Source organism: Arachis stenosperma, chromosome 6, assembly GCF_014773155.1.
Source record: "Arachis stenosperma cultivar V10309 chromosome 6, arast.V10309.gnm1.PFL2, whole genome shotgun sequence".
In the NCBI taxonomy this organism is placed as follows: Eukaryota; Viridiplantae; Streptophyta; class Magnoliopsida; order Fabales; family Fabaceae; genus Arachis; species Arachis stenosperma.
This window is the reverse complement of record NC_080382.1, coordinates 3,632,361-3,659,114: the sequence shown is the minus strand read 5'-3', so window position 1 is coordinate 3,659,114 and position 26,754 is coordinate 3,632,361. Positions and strand designations below refer to the sequence as shown.

The 26,754-nt window shown below is 29.8% G+C and overlaps 2 protein-coding genes across 3 annotated transcripts; both read right to left on the bottom strand.

The window, feature by feature from the left end:
• Nucleotides 1-6,171: 6,171 nt before the first annotated feature.
• Nucleotides 6,172-8,948, bottom strand: LOC130935479 (serine/threonine-protein phosphatase PP1 isozyme 3-like). 2 transcript variants are annotated; one of them, XR_009067882.1, is made up of 5 exons: nt 8,611-8,948; nt 7,978-8,537; nt 7,566-7,787; nt 6,439-6,707; nt 6,172-6,338 (listed from the first exon to the last, which is right to left on the bottom strand). XR_009067882.1 is itself a non-coding variant. In XM_057865240.1 (4 exons), the coding sequence occupies exons 1-4, from the start codon at nt 8,783-8,785 to the stop codon at nt 6,684-6,686; spliced, it is 981 nt and encodes a 326-aa protein (XP_057721223.1). In that variant the 5' UTR covers nt 8,786-8,948; the 3' UTR covers nt 6,398-6,683. The 2 variants fall into 2 exon arrangements, 1 of the variants encoding a protein (XP_057721223.1); XM_057865240.1 differs by lacking the exon at nt 6,172-6,338 and having other exon boundaries at nt 6,398-6,707.
• A 13,928-nt stretch (nt 8,949-22,876) lies between these two features.
• Nucleotides 22,877-23,609, bottom strand: LOC130933502 (ethylene-response factor C3-like). The gene has a single exon (XM_057863137.1). The coding sequence runs from the start codon at nt 23,543-23,545 to the stop codon at nt 22,877-22,879; it is 669 nt and encodes a 222-aa protein (XP_057719120.1). The 5' UTR covers nt 23,546-23,609.
• Between the last annotated feature and the right edge of the window lie 3,145 nt (nt 23,610-26,754).

Genomic DNA, 26,754 nt, shown 5'->3' with positions numbered 1-26,754 from the left:
CAAGCTTCGCATTTCAGTATACTGCCATGTGTTAGAACATATATATATATATATATATATATATATATATATATATATATATAGTGATTGTTATAGTATTTAAAAGTATTTGTCTAATTTATTAAAAAAATTAAAAATTAATATTTAATTTTAAAAATATAAAATAAATAATTATTAAATATTTAAAAATCATTATAAAACACTATAAAATTCACGTTATAAACAGAGATGACTATTTTGGAGTTGTTTGAATTGAAGCGTGTGAACATATCAGCAACACTTGGTGAATTTAATTTATAATTGCTTGCCATTTTCACGTATATAATATATAGTGCAAAAATTAAACTAGAACAAATATATTATTTTATTTTGAATTATTGGCGTATGAGATGAGATCATGAAATATTAAGATTTTGATTAAGAGATATATTAGGAGTATTAATTTTGTAACTTACAGTATAGGTAACTCTTATTATCTTGATTTAATAATAATTAAACTTTAATTTATTTAAACTTAGGAATTTATTCTATATTTTCATAGCATTATTATCTAAAATAATATTAAAAATATTTGATATAAAAAAATTAACTAAAAATAATTAAAATTTATTTTTATAATTTATTAATTATTTAATAATTACTAAAGAAACAAATTTTGATTTTTTTTATCTCTCTACTATTACTGAATAATATATATTAAAAGTGAAGTGTAAAATAAAATACAAAAATATTTAATAACTAAAAAAATAAATAAAAAAATCAAATTTTATTTTATTCAATATTTATTAATATTATAATAATTAATAAATATTAAATAAAATAAAATTTATTTTTTTTAATCTTAATAACATTTTTGAATAAAATATTAGTGAAAAATGTCTACATATTATGTTCATAAAATATTCTTCATATTAGTAATTTAATTTAATGATAACGTGGGGAGCTGAATGTGGAGCCCGCGCCAGAGCCAAAGTTTGATAACTTATCGACGGGATTATTCCTCGCTCCTGTCATGAATCTTGACTCCACTTTAATTATTTATTGAATTTATTTTAAAGATCTAAATTTATCTCTAAATTAATTTGAAATAAATCAGTTTAATTGGATGCATTCGATATATAATTAATGTATAATTTTATAAATTTTATATAAGAAAATAATAAAATCTAACATTTAAAATTATATTTAAAAAACATTATACAATAATTATAATAAAATAAATTATTTTAAAACAAATACAATATCATTTACTATAAAAAGAATATCAATTAAAATATAAAAATATAAGATTTTATTATTAATTTATCGTAAAATATATATTTTATTTATATCACATAATTTTGAATTAGACTAAATATTTTTTCATTATGCCTTGAACTTAGATTATATAAGATAAAATGACAAATTCAAACCAAACAAACAATATGATAGATTCTAACAAGATTGGGAGATTTTGGACACCAAATATTGAACAGCCCCAAAAAATCTGTTAAGGGAGGGATTCTTTTTTCATACACATCATATGTGTAACTCTTTTTCTTCTAAATTTTATTAACAGAAAAATAATATTGTTCATAATAAAATGAAAAAAAAAAGACAAATAACACTAACTTTTGGAAGAATTCGAAGACAATTTTAGTAATATTTGTCGAATAAAATTCTACAAATAAATAAAATATTTAATTAAATTTAATTAAAATTGTTATCATTGTTCCACGTCATGCTGGACTCCTTTTTTTTTTCTTTTTTTTCATATTTTTTTCTCTTTCACATATGTTGTTATTTTTTTTTTTATATTTCTCTTTTATTATTGTGGTCATCACCACCATATTATTACTATTTCCATCTCCTCCTTCTTTTTTAATTTGAATTTGTTCGATTTTCTTATTCTCTTCCTTCTCCATCATCATTATTATCATTATCAATTTATCATTATTATTATTATCATCATTATCATTATCGTCTTCTTTATATATACACATGAAAAAAAAGAAAGAATGCGAAAAAGAAGAAAGAAAAAAAAAAAAAAGAGAAAGGACAATGCGAAAATGTTCATGTAGTTGGAACGTATATTCACATTCTTACTAATAAAACTGATTTTTATTGAATTTGAACCAACTTGATTAAATTTAATTGCCAAAAAAATTTAAATGTATAACATGATTCATATTTATTTAAGTAAACGAATGAATAATTATTAGACCAATTTAAACTAATAACTTTTTAGCAGTATTTTGAATAACAATAATTAACATATATTATACTTCAACCTCACATTAAATTTTGAATTTGTATGTATACTAAAAATTAACTATTATTAATTCAATTATTATGTGTAGTTACATGTATATATATATGTGTTGTTTTTTATATTTTAAATATCTATTTTTATTTCAATGTATGTTTTTTATATAAAAATAGTTAATTTAGTACTGATTTTTAATATATAACGTAGAATAATGATTGAATAATTATACTTCTTTGTTTGTTGGAGGGTCAACTTCTTATCCTCACTCCTCACTCCTCACTCGTTAGATTCCGCTCTCGAATTCCACCGAAAGTTTCCATGTTTTATTAGATTAAGTTCCTATCGAGAAATTGCACAGTTAAAATATACAATAATTGTACCTAAAACAGGGCCCTACCCATGTGACACACTGCTTCTAAAGTTGGTTAGCGTATTATTTTTTTCCAGTAAGAAACTGCAAATAATATTTTTCAAGTGTGTGACCCAACTTAAGTAATTATTATAAAATGATGTTGGATCATTCAGAATATTCTGCTGAGGAGTTGAAGCAGTACCCTTAAGTGGAGAGCATATGCTAAGAAAAGTTAATACTATGATTAAATGATTAAGTGATTAATACTTATTATGTAGGTCGCTTTCATTTCAGGGAGAGTTTTGGCTTCATTCGTGGATAAGGCATGGAAGGACACATCATCTTAGCCTTTCGATTATTACTACATAGATGTTAATTATCATTATTATTAGTAGTACTAAACCTAAGCAAGTTTGTTTTGTGTGATGCGTTTACAATTAGGTAGGTCCTACGGCCAGTTGTTTATAAAAATTAAAAAGTGACCACTAAGTTTGTCTTCAAATAAAATCGATCATGGATTAAGGTGACGTTTGTTTTTAAGAATAGAATACAACCAGATATTAAAAATAAAATAGGATAAGATATTAATAGACAAAAAATATAAAATTTTATATTTTTATATTTTATTTAGTAATAAATTAAAATAAATTATAAAAAATTAATTTATTTTTTTATTTAAAAAATTTAAAATAAAAAATATAACAATAAAAAATTAATAAAAATAATAAAAGAAAAATAAAAAATAAGTTATATTTTTTGTTAGTGTTTTTCGTATCTTTTTTGTTAGGATGGATACAAAATATATTAATTCAGTGTCTTTAGATATATTATTTTTTATTCATATGTCAAATACATTTTTATGTCTCAGTATCCTGTCTTAATGTCCTGTTTCCACAAACAAACGCACATAAATGTCACTCACATACAGAAATATAATAATGTAATAATAATAATCTAATTGCATCTTTGATGGACACATACATAGTTGAGAAAGACGATGATTTATGTTATACAAATCTGAAACCGCCGTGTAGCCAGTTCTTTCTTATATGATTGATTTTTACTTATTTATTTATTCCTCCCGAAGAAAATTGAACATTACTGATAATGTCAGCAAACTAGTAATAAAATTCGTGTGATCAAATAACAAGCTTGCAGCGAAACTAAGACTAGAATCTAGATATACTCCCTCCTTGGTGGATGAAATCTGATTGGACCAAGTGCAAGTTCTAAATGATGAACATATTTTTGGATTGATACGAATATTAATGAATAAAAACTAGCATTATGGGTGCAAAACGTGCTTTATATTTGAAGATACAAAATTATGATCTTTCTTAAGTTGTATTAACATTATTATGTGCATAAAATTACATCAATAGTAGATATCATTCAATATTTTTAAAAAATAAATACTTACACGCCTTTGTTTTTATATAAAATTAATAATTTAATTAACAATTTTATATAAAAATAATTACAAATTTCAAAATATGTTTTAACTGTGGTTTAAGAGGGCGGCATAAACACTTTTAGCTTTTCGAATATTTTTTAAAAACGTCCTTTACTATATTCAGCTTCAACTTCCAAAAAAGGATTTTTTTAAATAACCATTTTAAATATTTTATTTATCGAAATAGGTAATTTAGACACTATTTATATTTTATTATTTATGTAAATAATTATTTTATTATTTATATAAATAAGATAAGACATAAATTTTTAAACATGTATCATATACATATGTATATATGATACGTAAAAGTTAATATACTCTACATATCTCTTTTTATGAATTTATCTCGTCTATGGTATATTTTTCAAATTCTATATATCTTATTTACAAATAAGATAAAACCAAATAAAATCGTGTCTTATCTCGTTTATATGGTAAATAAAATATAATCAATCTTAATTTGTTTATATTACAAATAAAATATATAAAAAAATTAATAAATATGTTATAAATTAATTATATCTGTAAATAAAATATTTAAATTATTTATTTAAAAAAATCCATCTAAAAAAAGAGTTCAAATTTGTATTTCTTTCTCTTTTTTAGAATGAAATTGTAATTATTTTGTCATTTTTTTGGGCATGCAATGAAATTTTTTTTTAGGGCCCGGGACCAACTAGGCTTTGCCCTTTTTTTTCTAAATTATATATTGGACGGTGATCAAACTAACTTGGGCTACAACTGATTGAATATAAACATTGATTTTGAAATTTATTTTGAATGGTGAAGTAGTCAATTTATTTATTCAAATAAGTATAGTTAATGAGCCATAACTCACACGGTATTCTGCTTCCTCTTCATTGTAGTAATTAAACTAAAATCTAATGACAAATAACAAATCCTTAAATGTTGGCTCCCCTCCCTTGCTTTCTTTCCTTTTCTTCTTGTCCTTGGTTTTGTCTTCCATAGTTGAAGTAGTATCATCATCCCTTTCATCTCAATCAGGGTCCAGAAAGAACTTTTCCATATTGCGTTTTGAGTAAACTGGAAGAATAATGCTTTAGATCCAAACAGCTGGTGCAAACCAAATCTACAACAAAGATTAGAAGCAAAGTCGCTAAGGGTGCACAAGTCCTACCCTGACCCGAAGACCTGGACTGAACTCGATTAATTTGGTGGTCTGACTACGTTTGGACCTAGTCAGGCCTGAAGTTCATGAAACCTACTCTATCCGATCACTCAACCGAGTTAGAGTCAAGGCTCAAGTTAGCTGAACCAGCTCCGATTGAGAGATTAAGTGAGGTTTGCCCATTTGCCCATTCATAGTTCACAATCACACTACTTCCACTTTTCTTCTTGGTGTATACTATCCTGAACCCAGTCCTGAACCCTTTACCCACTACCCAAGTATCTAGTATTATGCATTTTTGTTTTTGGAGCTGTTGTATGAGTTAGAATTAGTTTGGGTTATATTGTTTTAAAATTTTTTTTAGTGGTTATGTAATCTACGTACAACTATGTTAAGTATATCTAAAATCAGCTATCAAAATTAACTACTAGTATAAAATATATATTAAAATATAAAACACATTAAAAATAATTTAAACAATATATGTATTTGTATACAAATACAAAAAAATTAATTTTAGTATACAAATATAATTTTTATTTGTTGCGACCGTTATATGTAATAATGGTATGGGAGCGGAACCGAAGATGGGATCATGGGAAGTGTTGACCATACAGCAAAATCTACGCCTAAGAAGCGGCTTTCAGAATCAAGATTAGAAATATGATGAATTCGGTTAGTCGTTGATGTTATCAATTATATAATTTTTCATTGCATCTTGCTAACGTTAATCACAAGGACACGTTTTAAAAATATTATAAAAAAATATTTTATTAAAAATATTAAAAAAATACATTTCTAATACATTAAATATATCAAAAACTTAAAAAAATTATAATATTATACTCTTAAAAATGTGCTCGTAAAACACAAGCAAGCTATTTCATTTTTGAAAAAGTGTAGGTTTAGTTTAAGCTAGTTTTTGATAAGAAATATGTAAAAAGATTACTTAAATGTAGCATCAAATATGTACTGGACTTTCACTTCTAATTAAGGAAATTAAAAAAAAAAAAAACCTAAACCGAGGCCATAAGCCATAAGACATGAACAGCCATAAACAGAATACAACAGATGACCAACACGATCCTCAATTGCTCTTTAATATGCTTCTATTGCCCCACGAAAAAGCAAATAGCAGAGCTGTTTTCCTCTACTGCATCCATATGCCAATCGTATAAGCATTTTTCAAATAGTTTTCTGCTATTATCCATCTATTCTTGAAAAATGAAAAGCTTAGAATTTAGAAAACATACCATTAGTGTACAACGAAGATAAGGAAGGAGATTATGGTTCTCCATCTTCAAATGCAAATTTGTACCAATATAAAAACAATGGTTTACATACTTCAGAATGTGTTTCCCTTTGATTTTACAATTCCAAATATCCATGTGTGGATCCAAACCATCTCTTCCCTTTTCTTGCAACTATTAGGTGTTCATCATAAAGTAGACCACTTGTGGCAGCAATCTTTTTCACCAAAGTCATGGCGAGAACAACTTCAGAACATGTTAGGAAAGGCATGCTGTGAAACAATTTTGGGGGGTGGGGGGATCCATAGATTAGAAACATGGATACTAGTAATTCAAAGAATTTTTGCATAATAGCCTAAATTATGTGAAACTTTGCAAGATTGCAATAGCTTAGTTAACTTGTGATATCAAATGAGGTACTCCCACACCCTTTTTGGGTGATGGACTACTAATCCATGCTTGGGAACTTACCATTAGCACATACCTTTTACAACTAAAGCACCATAAATAATCATTATATATAACTGAAATCAAATTATTCCGCTAATTTTTATGTCACTTTCTATTATTAAGAAACCCGATTGATGTCAAGTTCCTTTGAGGGACCAAACTGATGCGACTTAGATCATAGGTGGACTGAATTGGTGTTTACTCTTGAAATAATTGCTACATCAAATAGCTTGGGCTGCTATGGTTCATATTTTGCTGTTTACACTAATACCATGATTTCCTGATTCCTAGTATAATTAGTATATATATAAGATAAATCCAAATTATCCTAGTTATGTTGGACAAGACTGGTGCATGAAACCTATCCTCAAGCACATGCCCCTCATCACCATGTTTTTGTGTAATCATCACAACTACCTACTTCACGTATTATTTTTCTGAAGGTGGCAAACATGGTGTTTGATTCAAGTAAAGCATGATATACATTGGCATTATTGTAATCTAAATACTTCATAGAAAATCGATACATATAGTCTCAGCTAAAAGAAAATCAAGCAATAAGCATGAAATTGCCAATTCACCATGAAGATTGGTATTCACAAATATCTCATTTATGTGAAGAAGATAATCAGCAGATAATCGAGCATTAATTTCCAGAAAACACTAAACTATCTTCTTACCTTTACTCCAGCCGGAGAGTTTCCGGGCTTGGCAGTGGTCGTACTTCCAAAATTGAGCTTTGTCTTCCTATCAGCCGGCTTTAAGATTTGGAACGAGCACATTAGTGTTTCATCAACACTCATCATGGCACCAGCATTGTCAAACTCCCCACAATAATTAGGAGCAGAAAATATTGTCACAAGCTGTCGGTTCGCAAAGAACTCGTATCCGTCCTCCACAACCTGTATCAAACAAATTAAACCAAAAACGAATTTCAAGTCCAATTCAAACTTAAACGATGGAAGATGTTTGCCTAAAAGCTCAAGCTACTCTACAAACACAAGGATGATATTTCAGTTTATAAGTGTGATTGCATAAAATTCTCACAACAACATGGCAACACAAAATGAAGTAATCGAATTGGAATTTAACCTGGTGAGCGCGGCATACAAGATCAAGATCATGTTTCTGGAGGAACTCGGAGACTTTATCAGAACCAAAGGTATAAGAAACTCCCCTGTCATTCATTCCCCATCCTTGAACATCTTTGCTAGGGTCGGACCAAAGAAGATCACAAAGCAAACCGGTGTCAGGCACATCAGTAGGGCGCTGCAGATTCCTGATCTGATCCAAACTATGCAGGTCCGGAGAAAGTCCGCCGTGCATACACAAAATCTTCTCGTCGATAAGGGCGGCGACGGGAAGGCAATTGAAGCATTCAGTGAAAGTCTTCCATAAACTGACATTGAACCTTCTCTTACACTCGTCATAAAAACCATATATCCTATTGATAGAAGCACATTCATGGTTTCCCCTCAACAGAAAGAAATTCTCAGGATATTTAATTTTATAAGCAAGAAGAAGGCAAATTGTTTCTAAACTCTGCTTGCCTCGATCCACGTAATCTCCCAAGAACAAGTAGTTAGCTTCCGGTGGTAATCCGCCGTACTCGAAAAGGCGTAGAAGATCGGAGTATTGGCCATGTACATCGCCTGAAACAAACACGAATCAATAAAAGGAGTTGAGTGAGTGAGGGATTGGAACAAGTTAAGTTAGTTAGGGTACCGCAAATCTTAATGGGAGCTTGGAGGTCCAATAAGTTAGGTTGTTGCAAGAAAATGTCTCTGGAAACGAGGCACAGTTGGCGGATCTCGGACTCCGAGAGCTGAACCTGCTTGCCGGGGCGCCCACGAACTTCGAGGAGACGGTTGATTATGCCGTCAAGCACTGACTGCTCCATCGGTTAAACTTTTGAGCTTCGGTTTCAGCCTCTTTCTACTGTACTCGCCTACTCGACGGAATTCTCCACATGGATTGTCGGAGGGAGGAGGAGTCGTTGCATTCCTCTCTCGCCACCACTGCCTCCGGGAAACACACAACAGAAAGAGGAAGGGACTAAAATGACTTTTAATATCAAGGGGATTAACATTATTAACTTCTTACTTTCTCTTTCCTTCAAAATATTTTAATTATTATAGTATTCATACACTCTGTGTTTCTATTATTCTAAAATTAACCATTTAAATTGATTTTTTAAATTTTTTAGTATAAATTTTGATTATGCTAAAAGTTCTTTGAACGATTATTATTATTTTTTTTTTTAAAAAATTTTAATACTATGGAGCAGTCAAACAAAAACAAAAAGTTAAATTAAACAAACACAGTAACATTAAGAAAAATTCTCATGTCATCTTTCACATTATCATCAACAACTAAAAGAATTCATACCTTTTCATTTATTGTGACTCAACTATCAGTGATTTTTTTAACACCTTTGTTTTTATTCTAAAATATCTTTCTATTCCTTTTCAGTTAGATATTCCAAACTAACGATTATCTAATTTATTTTATCATAATATTTGTTTGAAATTTTAATTGTTTTATAACAAAATTTGTTTAAAATTTATTTACTTCATATGTGTATAAAAAATTTAAAATTTAGTGGGAACTAAATTGTGAATTATCAAATCTAAAGTTTGTTGAAATAAACTTAAATGCTTATTTATATTTAGTTATAATTAATATTATTTTAACTATACTTATATGAATAGTCACTCTTGAAAATACGACGATTAACTCTTATATACCAATTTGTTACATTTTATTTGATGCGTCAAACTCATACCTGTTAAATATAAATTTATTTATCTATCATTTAATTAGTCTAATTTTAATAGTCACTAGTCTCTAGTCACTACTACGTATTTACTATTTAGTTTAGAAAATCATAGATAGATGTAGAATTGAATGGTAACCTCTCGTTGGAGACAATGGCTTCATGATCAAAGTATGTGGTGGAAGTCTCTATTATGCTTTGTCTTTATCCTCCCATTATTTTGTTTAGTTCCTCTCTATAATCATGCTTTCATTGTTTTCCCCTTTGAATAGAACACAGCAACACACACTTTACTTGATCGGTTTCGTTAGTAAAAACGCTCCTATTGACGTGGCATTGCATTGCTTAGAGGAACATATGGCGTCCCACAACTTTGAACCTTGCAATTATCAACACATTATGCTATTGCTGTCCACGTCTACCAGCGGCATCAAGAATCTCCTCTATCTTAGAAAATTGAAATATATTTTATTTATGAAGAAGTATAGATAGACAATAAAAATATTAAACAATGTGAACAATAGATATATCGAATGTTTAATTTATTAAGTGTGTAGATGGTTATTCTAATATTAAGATTTAAGTGAGTAATTTGGAGATATAATATATTTTACTTGAATTAAACTAATTTTAAAATCTATTATTTATGTTATTCAAAAAAATTATTAGTTATTTAAATTTATTTATTTTTTCTTTGCCTTCGAGAGATACTAATGCGTGCGACAAGATTTGAATCATTAGACTATTTTCAAGAGGAAAAATGTATGTTCACGTGAAAACAGATAGTAGTAGCATCAAGTGAAAGGCTATTTTGAGTATATAATACTTTGAATCGCAAAAGATGAATTCGTTTGGAATCAACAACGTGAGATTTTAACTGAATAATTTTGTTTTGAACTGCATTAGAGTTGAATAATTATATTGAGATTCTTTAGTATTTTTTTAAAAAAAGTATAAGTAAACAATAAAAATATTAAATAATATAAACAATAAATATATCGGATATTCATTTCATTAGGTATATGAATAATTATTTTAATATTAAAATTTAAAAATATAGTGTATTTTTTTTAATTAGTAATTATTCATGTTGTTTAAGATAATATTATTTACTTAACAGTTTTTTATTTTTTATTTTTATCGTGCTTGCAAGTGAAATGGAGTGGAAGAAGTGACAAATAAAGAAATAAAGGATTAAGAATTGCGAGTGAGATAAGATTAGAGTTTATAGTTGAGATTTGTGTTAGATAAGAAAGGAGAGTTAAAAAATTTTAATTAGTTATGTTAGGGTTGGAGTAATTTTGTCATTTAAAATTCATCTGATATAAAGTGAAATTTTTTTTAAAATAAATTTATCAATACCTGAATTTTTTATGATGAAAATATGATTATTTACTCTTAATTAAATATCGTATGTCATTAAATTTCACGTGTAGCTTGAAAGTATAAAGGTTCCATTCTTCCATTTAATGTAGAAAAAGCGAAAATTGGGATTACACATAGTGAGAGTTCAAAGTCGTGTAAATTGGGGTGGTGGTTTGTCCATTTGATACATACAAGACTGAGTGAGTTTAATCAAAATTTGTGGTGGACCATGGACGTTAAATATTTTATGTTCCCAAATTGAGTTGACAAACATGGGTATTATTAATTAAATTATTGAGTATAAGTAGTTTTATAGTTTTACATAGATAATTATGATATAGCAGCTAGTAGCCAGCCCATTATATTACGTATAAATTTGGGGTAGAAAATAAGTTAATAATTTATATGCTTATAAATAAACAATATTCATCAATTATTGGGTTCTTTGACTTTTATTCACGTTTCTTTCGTATACGAGTAATATTCTAAATCAATCACAAAGAATATTTTAATTTTAAAAAAATGTTGATCCCCAAATAGTCAATAATTTTTTATTTTGTTAGAAAAATAAATTTTCACATCAAATTATATAAAACATTAGACAAATTAATTTCTATCATTATTTAATAAAAATATATAAATTAAAAAAATTGTATCGATTCCTCTATATATTCGAAAAAATATGATGTATAAATTGACTAGTCTAATTAAATAAAAGTACGTCTTACTAAATTTTTTTCAAAAACTATTAAAATATTATTCTTATATTCTAATTCCTTTAAATAGTGACATTAATAAGAAAATAATATCTCCGAGTTGATGAGAACTGTTAAATTATTAATAACTTTCTCTTATATTTACCTTATATCTAATTAATTCTAGCCAACTTTAATTTTTATTAACTTTTTTTTACTAAGATGTTGATTGTCTGACCTTCCCCGTTTAAATTCCACATTATGATGTTTGTTTATTTCTTTCTCTTTGTATTAATGTTAGTTGGAAAACTATTGATAATCGCGTAGCACTTGTATAGTTACCTAGAGAAGAGTTTGGTTTAGACTTTAATTAAAATTTAATTATTAAAAAAAATAAATAATTTTATATTATTAGATATAATTTTACACTATTAAAAATATTAATAATAACTAATTTATAACTACAAATTACAAAATTTCCTTTAACACTCTTCATGATTAAAATGGGAAGTGTTAATAAAAAGAATCCCATAATAATAAGATGAGAAAGGAATTAGAAGAAGGTTCGCGTGTGGTAGTGTAGTTGACCTAGAATGCATGTGCTCTTCCATTGAATCAAATTGGTAATAATGGCTGCTGCTCGATATCTTGTGGTGGTTCTGTTACTCATCAATTTCTTGAGCTTCTTCTCTTGGGCCTCGTCGGAAGAACATGCTGTTGCTGCTGCTTCACGAGTTGGTGCAAACAAGGGAATAATAATAAACAGAGTGAGTGGCAGGGTTCCTTCACCTCCGCCAGCGCCTGTTTCCAACACTGGAGATCCCTCTACCGCTCCTTTCTCCTCATCCATCATATCCAAACTTCATTCTTTTCATCTTCTTTAATTGCTTTCTACTTTATTAATTAAATAATCAGAAAATTTTGGAAGCCAGTAATTTTACGCAATATTTAATCAGTATAATAAATATGAAGTATTTATATATAAACCAATTTGATTAACTAACTAAATTATATTTTTAGTTAATCCAAAAATAAGTTTGATTTTTAGATTAACCATTGCGATGGTTCTAGTTAAACTTGAGAAGAGGGTTAAATCAAGTTGGCTTAAAATTAGAGTTTTTTCAGTAGAAGTTTAAATTGCAGGAAATTATTTCATTTTGTCTCATATTTAGAACAAGTAAAGAATGGAAAAGAGAAGAAGAAGACCAGCATGTATCCTAGTTCGGATTCTTTATGCAATAAATCCTACATCCAGTTTCTACCACAAATTATGATGGAATTTTCGCTAAAATTCACAAGTTACATACACCAATACTATTGAATTACTTCCCTAATTCAACTAGTATCTACTCCTAAGTTTTCTTCACCAAAGCTTAGCTTCCCATAGTGCTGTCACAACTTGGAAGGAGAATCAAAACTGATTCAAACTCAATAAAAGATAACCCAACTTGACAAGGGGAACTAATCCTAGTTTAACAACTCAAATTACATCAGAAATCAGTAGCTATTGTGCATCACTCTTGCCTTTTCTCTCTTAGCTTTTCATCCTCTCAATATTAGTTTTTTCAAGACAGAAAAAAACGCAAGACAGCAATAAAAAAAGATAAGAAATTAAGCTTGAGTAGAAGAAAAAGATTTCAGCTTAATGTTTGAGGTGGTGCTCTGTATGTGTGCTCTCCTTTTCTTGTTTTCAAAAGATGGAATGAAACTGCTTATATATTTTCATCTTGCCTTCATTTTTGCTTCTTCTTTTTGCTTGTCCTTGCTGGTCGTTGAAGCAGTCACAGCTAACAAGTAGTCTTTTTTCATCATGCTCCACTATTTCTGCTGGTTGAGGAACCCGTCCACCACCTCTGTAGTCTTTTGCTTTGTTTTCTTCCAAGGCATGCACCCTTCTTTCATTTTGTTTCATTTTTCTGCAGTTACTGTTTTTTTGGCAAACACATAGTCATTTAATTGTTGATTTGTGAAATAAGGAGGAGCTTTGGCTCTTTTGCATTGCTGAAAGCATAAGTTGGTCTTAGACTGAAGCAACATAAACTTAAACATTTAGGCCTGTAATAATAAAATACACATTAAACAATACTGAATTTTCAACCTAAAAACATGTTTATCATCATTTATGAAACTCAAAATCATATTAGACTTAACACATTGCAATTGCAATCAACTGCTTTGATTTTCTTTTTAATTACGCTTTCCTTTTCTAACTAGATCCTGTTTTTAATTTTCTCTTTATAAGCCATGTTGATGTTGTTGAAGAGATCGATCTTGTGAAGAATGTGGTAGACTGGTAGTTGTGTTTGCCTCTAAGTCAACCCAATCTATACAAGGAAACGCTTCCATTAGAAAAAAAAAGGCTACACAATTTTTGGTTCAGATTATAGAGTGTTTCTAATTCGTAGGAAACGCTTCCATCAGAAAAAAAAGGCTACACAATTTTTGGTTTAGATTATAGAGTGTTTCAAATTCAACACGAATACTCAATATTCAATTCTCTCGGAAGGAGAGCTGATTTCTCTAGATAGCTAGAGCAACTACTTCGACAGGAAGCTTGTTTATCTTCGGTAGTGGAGCTCTGTTAAAGTAAGAAGGAGAAAATCATAACATCAGCAACCAAAACAATCACAATTTTCTTAATCTAGTTTTTCAGTTTAGCTAGTTAACATTTTAAGCTCATGGCAGTATTGGGTGGAGAAGTTCTTCACCTTGATGGAGACCAGGCTGTTGATGAACAGCAGATCAGGAAGAAGTTGGTTGGAAGAATTTTGACAGAGAAGAATGAAAACAGGGTCACTGTGGAAAAATCAATCAAGAAAATGTGGGGAGAGCCTCAGGGTTTGATTATCTCAAGCATGGGTACAAATACATATTTGTTCAACTTCAAGCACGAAGAAGATGCCATAAGAATTCATGGAGAAGGGCCATGGAGGGTGGACGGACATATGCTTAGCTTGCAATGGTGGAGGCTAGAGCTTTCATTTGAAGAGGTAAGTTATAACTCCATCGCTTTCTGGATCCAAGTTCATGCCTTGCCCTTGGAAAAGTTGAATAAAAGGAGTGTTGAAAAGATAGGAAATTCTCTGGGAAAACTATTAGAAGCAGAAGATCCTTACGTTGACGGAAATTTGCTTAGAAACTTTTTGAGAGTCAGAGTAGAAGTGAATGCGTTGGAGCAATTGAAAACAGGATTTTGGTACAAGAGAAATGATGGCAGCTATTCTTGGGCTTCATTCAAATATGAAAGGTTATATGATTATTGCTATAATTGTGGAAGGATAGGTCATGATAAGAGAAGCTGCAAAGAGGAGAAGGCAATGGCTATTGATAACTCAAACTTACCAAGATATGGGCCAGATCTTTCAGCTCCAGGACTCCGATCGATTTCTTCATTGGCTGAAAAAGCTGGAATCAGGCAAGACGGCAACAAAATTAAAATTTCAGAGTCAAATTTATGGGTGGCGCGTGAAAAAAACACACAGAATAGAGAGTGGGAATCAGAAGGAGGAAGAAAAGGCAGCCCTATCCAAGAGCAGGCAGATACTGTAGAAGCTGGAGGCACAGGAGCAGACCTACATGTAACTAGAAGGTTCCAACAACAGATGGAGATAGAAGAAATGAACCGGGAAAAAGATATACAATATCTTGGAAATAGTGCTGGTCAGAACGTTGGAAAAGAAATGGAGAGTGCTGAAAGGGAAGCAAGTGAATCAAAGAAGCCCAGTAATAGTCCAGAGGAAAGAAAATATTGGGCCAGCAGTACATCCAAGCCCATTGGCATTAACTTCACAACAGATATTGGGCTAACTAAAGGGGAACAAAATATATCAACAATGATGGGGATAAGAGAAAAAGAGGTGAAATTTTTTAAGAGGGCCATGGGAGGAGACAAACAGGATAAGAAAGAAAAGAATGAATTAGGAAAAAGAGTGCAGGGGGAGAACGACCTAGACCAAAGACATTTATGGTGGAATTACAGGGAACAAGCAAAGACAGTTAGTAATTATCTACAAGCAGGACAACAAATTTACAGCTCAGATGATGGAGACCTATACATCGTGGAATTAGCAAATGAAGAGGATGAGAAAGAGGAAGTAGCAAAACAAACAGAATCTATAGCAGAAACTTGAGAGACAGAGTTGGCTAGCCACATTAACAACAGTCTGAAATTAAAAAGAAGAAGGGATGATGAGATACCAATGATGATTGAATGTGCTAAGAATGAAGAAGAGGAGGCAGAAAGTGCTGGTCTACACTTGCGAGAAAGGAAAAAGTGCAGAAAAGAGGCAATATATGAGGAACAGGAAGGGCAAGTGATGCAGATCGAAGAGGAAATAGGGAAGATTTTAATGGCTGGGGAGGCGGGCCTTAACATGCCCCCAACTCAGCCATGAGTATTGTAAGTTGGAACTGTCGCGGGCTGGCGGCTCCCGCGACAGTTTCGGAACTTATAAATATATGTAAAAAAATAAAGCCAGCCATAGTATTCCTCGTAGAGACCAGGGCAAAAGAAAAAAATGTTAGCAGAATCAAAAGAAGGTTACATTTTGAAAACATGTTTTGTGTAGAACCCCGGGGTTTGTCCGGTGGTCTATTCTTGTTTTGGAATGAAAAATATGATGTTGAGGTTTACTTTTGGAATGATAATCTTATTAAAGCCTATGTTGATGATAGAAAAGGTAACAGATGGATTGGTAATTTTGTGTATGGTTGCCCAAATTATAAGCAAAGAAGAAAACAGTGGAGAAATATCACTGCCACCATTACCAATGTAGGGGAAGCGCAGCTGTACATAGGCGATTTTAATGATGTTTTGAGTCAAGAAGAGAAGATCGACATGCATCCAAAACCTCAAGCACATGTGAGAGAATTTAGAAATTTTGTGGATGCTAATTTTTTGATAGACTTAGATTTAAAAGGCAGCAGGTTTACTTGGTTTAGCAACCCAAGAAATGGGTTTGTAACCAGAGAAAGAATAGATCGAGCCATGGCTAATTGGGAGTGGTGGAGTTTAAACCAACAGGCTTCCCTTTCAGCCTTACCGGTTGTGAGTTCAGACCACTGTCCATTGGTGCTGAAGCTGGAGCAGAATATTAGAATTCAAAAAGCATTCAAATTTGAGGCGTATTGGACAGATCACAAGGAGTGCAAAGAAATTGTTAAAAAGGGATGGAATAGAGGGCGGGAGACAGATAGCGAAGGAGCTGAAGTAGGATTGAGGATAAAAAATTGCAAGGAAGAATTAAAAAAATGGAGTAGAAGCACCTTTAAGAGAGCGGATAGAGAAATACAGAGCAAGAAGGAAGAATTAAGCAGATTGCAGAATTCTGAGTTCACGGCGGATCAGCAAGAAAGGATACAAGCCTTAAAGGAAAGTATTACGCTCTTATGGAGACAAGAGGAGAAATTTTGGGGACAGAGATCAAGGCTAAAATGGCTACAATGGGGCGACAAGAATACTGCTTTCTTTCATGCAACAACCATTCAAAGGTGAAACAAAAACAAAATAGAGAAGCTTAAGAACACAGCAGGACAGTGGGTAAGTGGAAACAAGGAACTCATGTCTCTGATTGAAAATCATTTCTCTAATCTATTCTCTTCAACAAAAAGGCTGAATTGGGAAGATTGCATCAACAAAATTCCAAGGAGAGTCACAGAAGAGATGAACCAGAACCTGTTACAAGAAGTCACAGAAAAGGAAGTAAAAGATGCAGTTTTCAGCATGGGAGGCCTAAAAGCACCTGGTCCGGATGGACTAAATGGCTTATTTTATCAAGAACATTGGGAAATCATAAGTAAGGAAGTTTATGGTACAGTCAAAGAATTTTTTAATGAAGGGAGTTTACCTCAGGAATTTGGGGAAACAGTGGTGGTTCTCATTCCTAAAACTAAAAATCCAGAATGCTTAAATCAACTTAGGCCTATCAGCTGTTGCAATTTTATTTATAAAATCATTGCAAAAGTGATGGTGATGAGATTCAAGAGTATACTAGAAGATATAATATCTCCAACGCAAAGTGCATTTGTGAGCGGCAGACTAATTCAAGATAATGTTATTATAGTACAAGAGGTTTATCATAGTTTAAATAACAGAAGAAATGGAGGATCACAAAATGTGGCCATAAAATTGGATATGAATAAGTCCTATGATCGACTAGAATGGGATTTTCTTGAAAAGGTTCTTAGAGCATTCGGGTTTCATGAAATATGGGTTAAGCGCTTGATGGCTTGTGTTAAGAGCACCCACTATCGATTCAAGATTAACGGGGAGCTTTCCAAAAAGATAATACCACAGAGAGGATTAAGGCAGGGCGATCCATTGTCACCGTACTTGTTTATTATCGCAGCTGAGGTTCTTACAATACTTATGAATGAAGCACAAGATAAAAAGCTCATATCAGGATTTAAAATAGCTCCCACTGCACCAACACTTACTCATTTATTATTTGCTGACGACTGCATAATCTTGGCTGAGGCATGTGAAGAAGAAATTTTCCAAATCATTTCAATCTTAAACAAGTATATAGAGGCGTCGGGACAAAGAATAAATTTGGAGAAATCGGGAATCACTTTTGGATCTCAAGTCCCAATACAAATTAGAGTCAATATTGAAGAGATTTTAGGAATGACTACGTGGGACTCGCCAGGAAAATATTTAGGATTACCGGCATATTGGGGAAGATCAACGGCTGGAGTACTTACATTGATTGAAGAAAAAGTTTTAAACAAGCTAGAAGGGTGGAAGGAAAAGCTTCTCAGTCAGGCAGGTAAAGAAATTTTAATTAAAGCAGTCATACATGCCATACCAGCGTATGCAATGAATGTGATTAAGCTCCCAAAATATTTCTGTCAAAGACTTAGTTCAAAAATTGCTAAGTTTTGGTGGGCGTCGTCAGGAAAAGAACAAGGCATCCACTGGAAGAAATGGAGCTCAATAACCAAGAGTAAGAGAGATGGAGGGCTAGGATTCAAAGATTTAGAGTGCCAGAATGTGGCCTATTTAGCTAAACAAGCATGGAGAGCTATGAAAAATCCAAATGCAATATGGGTTCAAATCCTTAAGGCTGTCTATTTTCCTAATAGCAACTTTTGGGATGCCAAAATTCAGAGAAACGCGTCATGGTTATGGAAGAGTATTGTAATAGGAAGAGAGCTTCTCAAAAGGAAGGGTAAATAGAGTATAGGAAGCGGATCTCAAGTCAATATTTGGAGAGATAGATGGATATCGGGAGAAATCAGATCTGAAATTACTGAAAATCCAAACATTCAAAAAGTGGAGGAAATTATAACAGAAGGAACAGGGTGGAATGTTACAAAAATCAAAGACCTCTTTCCACCGGAAGTATGTGAGCAGATTCTTAAAACTCCCATAAGCATAGTAAAAAAGGAAGACTCATTATTTTGGCCCTTCAGGGAGGATGGCAATTATAGTATAAAAACATGGTATCAAGTAGCAAAATTGGAGACACTGGAAGGTTTGAGCGAGAATCCATCTACAAGCACTGATAACCGGGAACTCTGGAAGAAAATTTGGAATATGAATGTTCCGTCAAAAATCAGGATGTTTTTGTGGAAGGCAGCTCAAAACATTATTCCAGTAAACTCTAATTTATACAAAAGAAGGCTACGGGACAACCCAATATGTTCAATTTGCAAAAAGGAGGAAGAAACGGTGGAGCATGCGGTGTTGCTTTGTGAATGGACTAGGGGAACTTGGTTTGGTGCACAATGTCATTGCATACCCACCAAATATACAGTAACATCATTCAGTAATTGGTTGATAGACAATATTTTGAAAATCAAAAGGAGTGGAGGGGATGACCACGAAGACAAAATCAGTAGAATTGGATTTCTATCTTGGGAAATATGGAAAGCAAGAAATAAGGCAGTATTCCAGGAACAACAAACAAATCCCAAAAGCACTATCATAAGAGCTGAATTAATGGAAAGAACTCACAAAGAGGCAACAAAACAGGAGAAGACAATAACTAAAGAGTTCAAAAACAGAAGCACTCAACAAGTAAAATGGAGACCTCCTCCGGCAAATTGGCTTAAAGCTAACGTTGATGCTGCCTTTGACAAGAAAACTGGAGATGGGGCAATTGCTGTAGTATTCAGGAATGATAAAGGAGAATTAGAGCTGGGATTCTCCGGAAGAATTAAAGCTGACTCTAGTTTAGTAGCAGAGGCAAATGCAATTAGACAAGCACTTATAATAGTGGAAAATTTGGGAATGGGAAGAACGCTTATTGAATCAGACAACCAGCAATTAATTCAGGCAATAAAATCTCAAGGTTCAATAGGAGAAATTGAAGCAATTCTGCAAGATATTCAAATTCTAAGCAACCGATTGCCAGACAGTGGGTTTACCTGGATTCCTAGGAATGGAAATCGTCTGGCTCATATAATTGCTCAACTAACAAACTTGAACAAATTGCAGGCGTCATGGTGCATATATCCTACACAAGAAATTGCGAAAATATTAAGAAAAGATAAATTTGGAATATCTTGATAATTCAGAAAGGATAGGGTTAATAGAGATAAGATAACGAGGTTACAAATAGAGGATATAGGAGAAGAACCTGAAAAATCGTGGGCTTAGGTAGTGACTCAACCTCTGGGGCGAAGCTTCTTGTCGAGGTGATGCCAACAGAGAGACCTGATGCGGACTTCATGAACCAAATCAAGCCTTGATTCCAGACTTGAAGGTTAATCGGATAATGAAAGAAATCATGATCTTAGCGTGGATGCCATGGAAGCTTATCTCTTGGTGTTACAATTCAACGCCTTGAGAGGAAAAAGATCAGTTTGGGGTTTGGGTTTGGGCGGGTTGAGTTATGGGTTCGGGTAGGGTTTATGGGCTTAGCCCAAGACCAAAAAAAAAAAAATTCAACACGAATTATTATCGATTTAATATTAACCATATTACGTTTATACAAAATATCAATCACCAAATATATAATAATATATATTAAAATATAAAATACATATTAAAAATAAATTAAATAATAAATATATTTATATATAAATATATAATAACTTACTTAAAAACAAATTTTTTATATATAGTATTTTTTATTTAATTTTTTTTTTCAAGGAAATAACACTTTATTATTCTTTGGAAATTTCTAGATAACATTTTTCTTTTTTTTCTATATATAAAAATATAGATTTTTCTCTTCTATACTCTATAGGATTAAAATAATCCAATTTTTAATTCACTTGACCAAATTAAATACTCTTTAATAATAGCTATAATCGTATATATAAATTTACTTCCCCAAATTAAAAACTCTTTAACTCACTCTTTAATTCACTTGACCAAATTAAATAGTACTCTAAAATAACTATAATTGTATATGTAAATTAATAATAATTGTTTGGTTGATTCAAATAATAATAATATAACATATACATTTTACGGAAAAAGAAAATGTATCTTTTATATATAGAGAGAATACAAATATCATTTAAACATCTCAAAAGGTAAATGCTATTTTCTCTTATTCTTTTTGGTATTTAATCCCTTAATTAATTAATTAATAACGAGCACAAGATTGAAGTCTAGTGTAAAGATGCATCATGCATCTAGTGACAAGCCCAACCAATTCCAGGGGTTGCAGAAGAGTACCAGCTACCGTGAGCACACAAATTAATACCATCATTTATTCAAAATTCTGTTGTAAAGTAGGAGCAGTGTAACTATTGTGATTAAAGCTAAGGTTGTAAATAAATACGAAATTTGATGGCAATAACTAATAATTCGTTCAGCAACTAAACTAAAAAAAAAATTGAATTCAGTGTCTAATTTATTTGGTTAATGCTTTATCACGAAAGTTAGACAAAAATATTATTTATATATATATATATATATATATATATATATATTATTTAACTTATTTTTAATATTATTATATATATATAATTAATTTATTTTGATTTACACTTAATAAGATGTAAATTAAGTAACCTAGAGGAGAATTTGATTGTTTTTGACATTTAATTGTTGCCAAGAGAAATGTTGTAATAACGAATGCGTATGAGTATGTTATAGCTGCTATGTCTTAGGTAGTTAATAGGGTTGGCTATCATCCTTTTTTTTTTATTTTTTTTGGTAAATGGTTGGCTATGATCCTTAATGGGGGTGACATTAGTTTTTGACAGACTTTAGTTTGTTACTTTATTGAGCGAAGACATTCAACGATAATTGACATCACTAAGCATACTGCATAGATATAGTCATCATTTGGCCGTGTGCCACCTTTAGTCACCCACAACAACACCCATTCAAAACGGGGGGCGTAATAATTATTTTATTATTTAATTTTAATATATAAATAATATTTCTATTATTTAAATTATTATTGGAGAGACTAGAAAAAAAAAATAATAAAAACACTTAACCAAAAAGAAGTTACTCTCATTTTTTCCCTTTGCGTTGAAATTAGAATAAAAGACACTCCATGTTATGATGATAATAAATTACAAATAAATATGTAAGGGAAACATTTAGTAATTAATTAAAATATTATTCAAAAAAAAAAGTAGAGGACCAACTATTTTAATTAATATCGACTAATATTTTTTACCAACAGTTAAAAAATTCTTAAAAACTAATAATTTTTAATTTTTAATATTTTGGTTATTATTTAGCCAACACAAATATTAAATTGTCTTTAATAAATAAATTTGATTAATTTATGTATATAAACTTTAAAAAATATAAATATAAATTGTATTGAGTATGCATACAAACTTTTGTAAATATAAATATAAATTATATATTTTTTGGGTATAAAATATCTGTAAATATAATTATGTTATATATATACTAAAATCAACTATCAGTATAAAATATATATTGAAATATAAATACATATTAAAAATATATTAAACCATACATATATTTATACTTAAATATATTAATGACTTATTTTAGTAACTATTTTTAGTGTATAAATAATATTTTTACTGTGAATATAGATATAAATTATAAGAAAGTCTAAAAATTTAATTTTTTATTAAAATTTAATCAATACTTAACCAATAAAAGAAAAGTAAATAATCTCATATTATTAGACATAATCATTAGATATAATCTCACATTACTAAAAATATTAATAATCATTACAAATCACAAAATTTACGGACTCAACTAGCGCTCCTCCTTTAGCATTGCATCGTTGGACGAGAGCGTAAGAAGTTGTTCCAAATAGTGAGCACCCAAATCCTGGAATACCATGACATGATTATGATTATGATGATTGTTGTTATTATTTGTATTCATCATCATGAGCAGTTTCTTCTCCCTGTTCTCCATCTTCCTCTTCATGGAATGCTTCTTCTTCAGCTCCAACACCGGAGAACAACCTTCACTAAACCCACCACACTCCATCATCATCTTCTCTAGCGACTCAACAACCATCCCTGCCGGGAAGTTCAAAACCGCCACTGATCCTCTACTTGCCAATGCCGCTTGGTCGTAAGCCAAAGCAGCTTCCTCCGCCGTATCAAAGGTTCCCAACCATACCCTCTCGCCGTTCCTCGTAGAGTCCCTTATCTCTGCCGCGTACTTTCCCCATGGCCTCCTTCTTACCCCTCTGTAAGATGCTTGTTGTGGCTGCAGCGCCGCCATGGTTGAGTTCACCTCTTCGGTGGAGGAGTTTTCCGCTGCATCACCGCCACTTCCCTGTGCAAGAACCTCGCATAGAAGCATTTCCTCGGAGTCATTTTCGTTGAAGGGAAGGGATTGATTAAAGTTTGATGTAGTTGCATATGGTGGTGGAACAGAGAATGATTTTCCATAATAATAATAATGATCCATATATAGTGATAGTACTAGATGAGAACGAGCTTAATTAATTACAAGATTTGAGTGAATGATAGCTTAGAAGATGTTTCTGGAATGATAAGCATAGTGTTATAGTGTGCTTAAATATATAGGCGGAGCGATTAATTAAGAGCATGCAGTATTATATGCAAAAGAGGGAAGATAAGATTGCATGAATGCAATGCAAGTTGCCATTTAGTGTTGATTAATTAATTAACGGGACCCAAATTAAAATTAAGAAAATACTAATAAAGATGACACACGTGAGTCAAAGAGAATTTCAGGCGGCCAGTGTGAGGTGTGGCCTTCATTCAACATTATTATTAAACTTTTAATTGTTCTCTGCTTATTTTGGAACCACATATATCTTCATGTCTGCTCTTTTTCTTTTTTCTAGAACCATAACGTTTATAAAAACTTTACAGTAGTAATCATATCATATCGTATATATGAGGCATAATTAGTAATTATTAATTAATTATATTATACTATTGAAGGCTTGGAAATACATACAAAGGCGATCCATATCACTGTTCAATGCATCCATATTAGTTTAATTTGGACCTCATTATTCCATCTACTCCAAAAACTAATAACAGGGTTGTCAGATTACTTATTGATGAGGAAGTTGTTAATTAAGTTTTGGATTTGTGGGAAAGCATAAACAGGTTCTTTAAGGATAAGGGAGAAAATAATATTTTGTGGTTGTGATGATTTTTTTTACATTAGTTTTTAAAATAATATTATTTATATATTAAAATCAGCCATTAAAATTAACTATTAATATATTTATGTATAAATATATATGTGGTTTAATTTATTTTTAATGTATATTTATATTATAACATATATTTTATACTGATCATTGCTTTTAGTATACAAGTGACGTAACATTACTCTAGTTTTTAATATGGTGTTAATGGTCTCTAACTTGGTAAAAGTATAACGAGTAAATTGGAGGATGACAAATTATACTAATAATTTTAAGGTGTAAATTTAGTGAAAAAAATATGGGTTTGTTTGTGATAAATATGTATTTAATAAAATTAATTTATTTTATATATATAAATAGAAAAGAATTATATTTACACTAGTGTTTTTTATCTATATCAATAAATAGATTTTTTTTTTAAGTGTCCTATGTTCTAATGATATTTTTTAGTTTGGTAGGATAAAGATTAATTTATTGCAGTTTTAAATTCTATTTAAAGATTTATCAATGGTTAATAGGTTGTTATATTCATAAGACGGAATTCAAATTCCTAATACTTACTTAAACATACGAGTGAATTGACTATTTGACCAATTTAAATTAGTTATCAATGAGTAAGATGAAAACTCAAATACAGCTATCTTTACGTAAAGTTAATAATTAAAAGTTATTATATAATTTGATAAATTTAATTAAATTATCATCTAATAATTTTTAATTATATCAAATTGATATAAAAATAACTACATGTGAAATTCCATTAATAAATAGATATTAGATCTACATCAAATGAAACGGTAGAGATATCTAATTGATTATAATGTTATTTTTTATTCTTTTCTCTCAATTAATTATATCCTTCAATGCTTATTTTCTCTTTTAATTAATTACTAATATATGTTCTCGTACACTATTGTACGAAATAATTAATAAAAATATATAAATTTTTTTATTAAAAGAGATTAAACAAAATATATATAATAATTATTATTATAAATATTTTATAAAGATATAATTAAAATTAAAGTTTAATTATTTTTAATATTAAAAATAATTAGTATTTATTTTAACTGATTTAAATTGATTGAGTGGTCATCTCACTCGTTTACCTAAATAAATATTAGAGTTTCAAACCCTATCTTGTGTATATAATAACTCATTAGTTAGCGGCAAATCCTTAATTAATAAATAGAGCTTCAATCCATAAAAGATTAGTTCTCGACTTGCCGAATTGGAAAATACAGTGAAAGAAAATAGTATTTATCTTGAAAGTAAACAATTCTCATTAATGATAGCAATACTTATAGAGATTTGCCTTTGTTAAAATTTAACTGTGACAGTTTTATTTATTGATATCATATTCATTCAAATGATGTCAAACAATATGATCAATGTTTTAACCTGTCAAAAATTTATATTTTATGACATGATTTTCAAGCTTCTTTATAAACTTATGTCATTACAAAAGCTATTAGATTGATTAATATTTCTTGGTAATATTACTAAAATATCGTCGTTGAGTATTAGTTTGTGTAAAAAGAAACTATAATAATTTTTGTTATTCAATATATAATTTATTCTATTGAAAAATGAATTATTATTCCTAAATTGGTAAATATATTTTTCTCCATTTTTATATCATTTTATTTTACAATATTTGTCATTAAAAAAAAAACGAATGACTACAATATCTTATAATATGATGTACAAAATTATTTTTTATTTCAAAATTAATTTTGGTTAGTAAAAAAAATTTAAAATTAATTAACAACTCACATTTTTTTAAATTTTAATAGCAAAAACAAAATTAATTAGATGCAAAATATATTCAGCATTTAAATTTCAAATATCAAAAATTGAGTTAAAAACTAATTATAACTTAATAATCGATAATATATATATATATATATATATATATATATATATATTAGTACATAAATAATAATATCTAACATAATTTCATTCTTTTTAACAGGGTTAATATACAATTTATTAAGGATTGATTTATTGTCTAAATTTTTTTTATAAATTTTGTAGTATGTAAAAATAGTGATCTTATTTTTTATTATTTAAAATTATTCATAATTTTTTATTATATAATTAACTTAATTAATAAATTTTATTTTTTTTCTACCAAAAAAATTATGTTTATATTATTTGTATATTTTTTTAATATTAATAAATATGTAGTTATTTATACTATTATATTTATTGTCTTAGATAAAGGCTTAAGTTACTTATTTCGTATGTTAAATAATATAAATTATATTTCTTATATTAAATTCATCAATTTATCTATATTAAGAGGAAAAAAATTATGCAATAGATCGTATATTATAAAGATTAGTTGATTTATGTATAAATTATTTTTAGAAAAATAAAGAAATAATTTATCACATATAATAATCCTTGATATATGTAGTGTCATGTATATATTAGGATAATCTATTTTAGTTACGTGAGTGATTTAATCACTTTTTTATTAAGATAG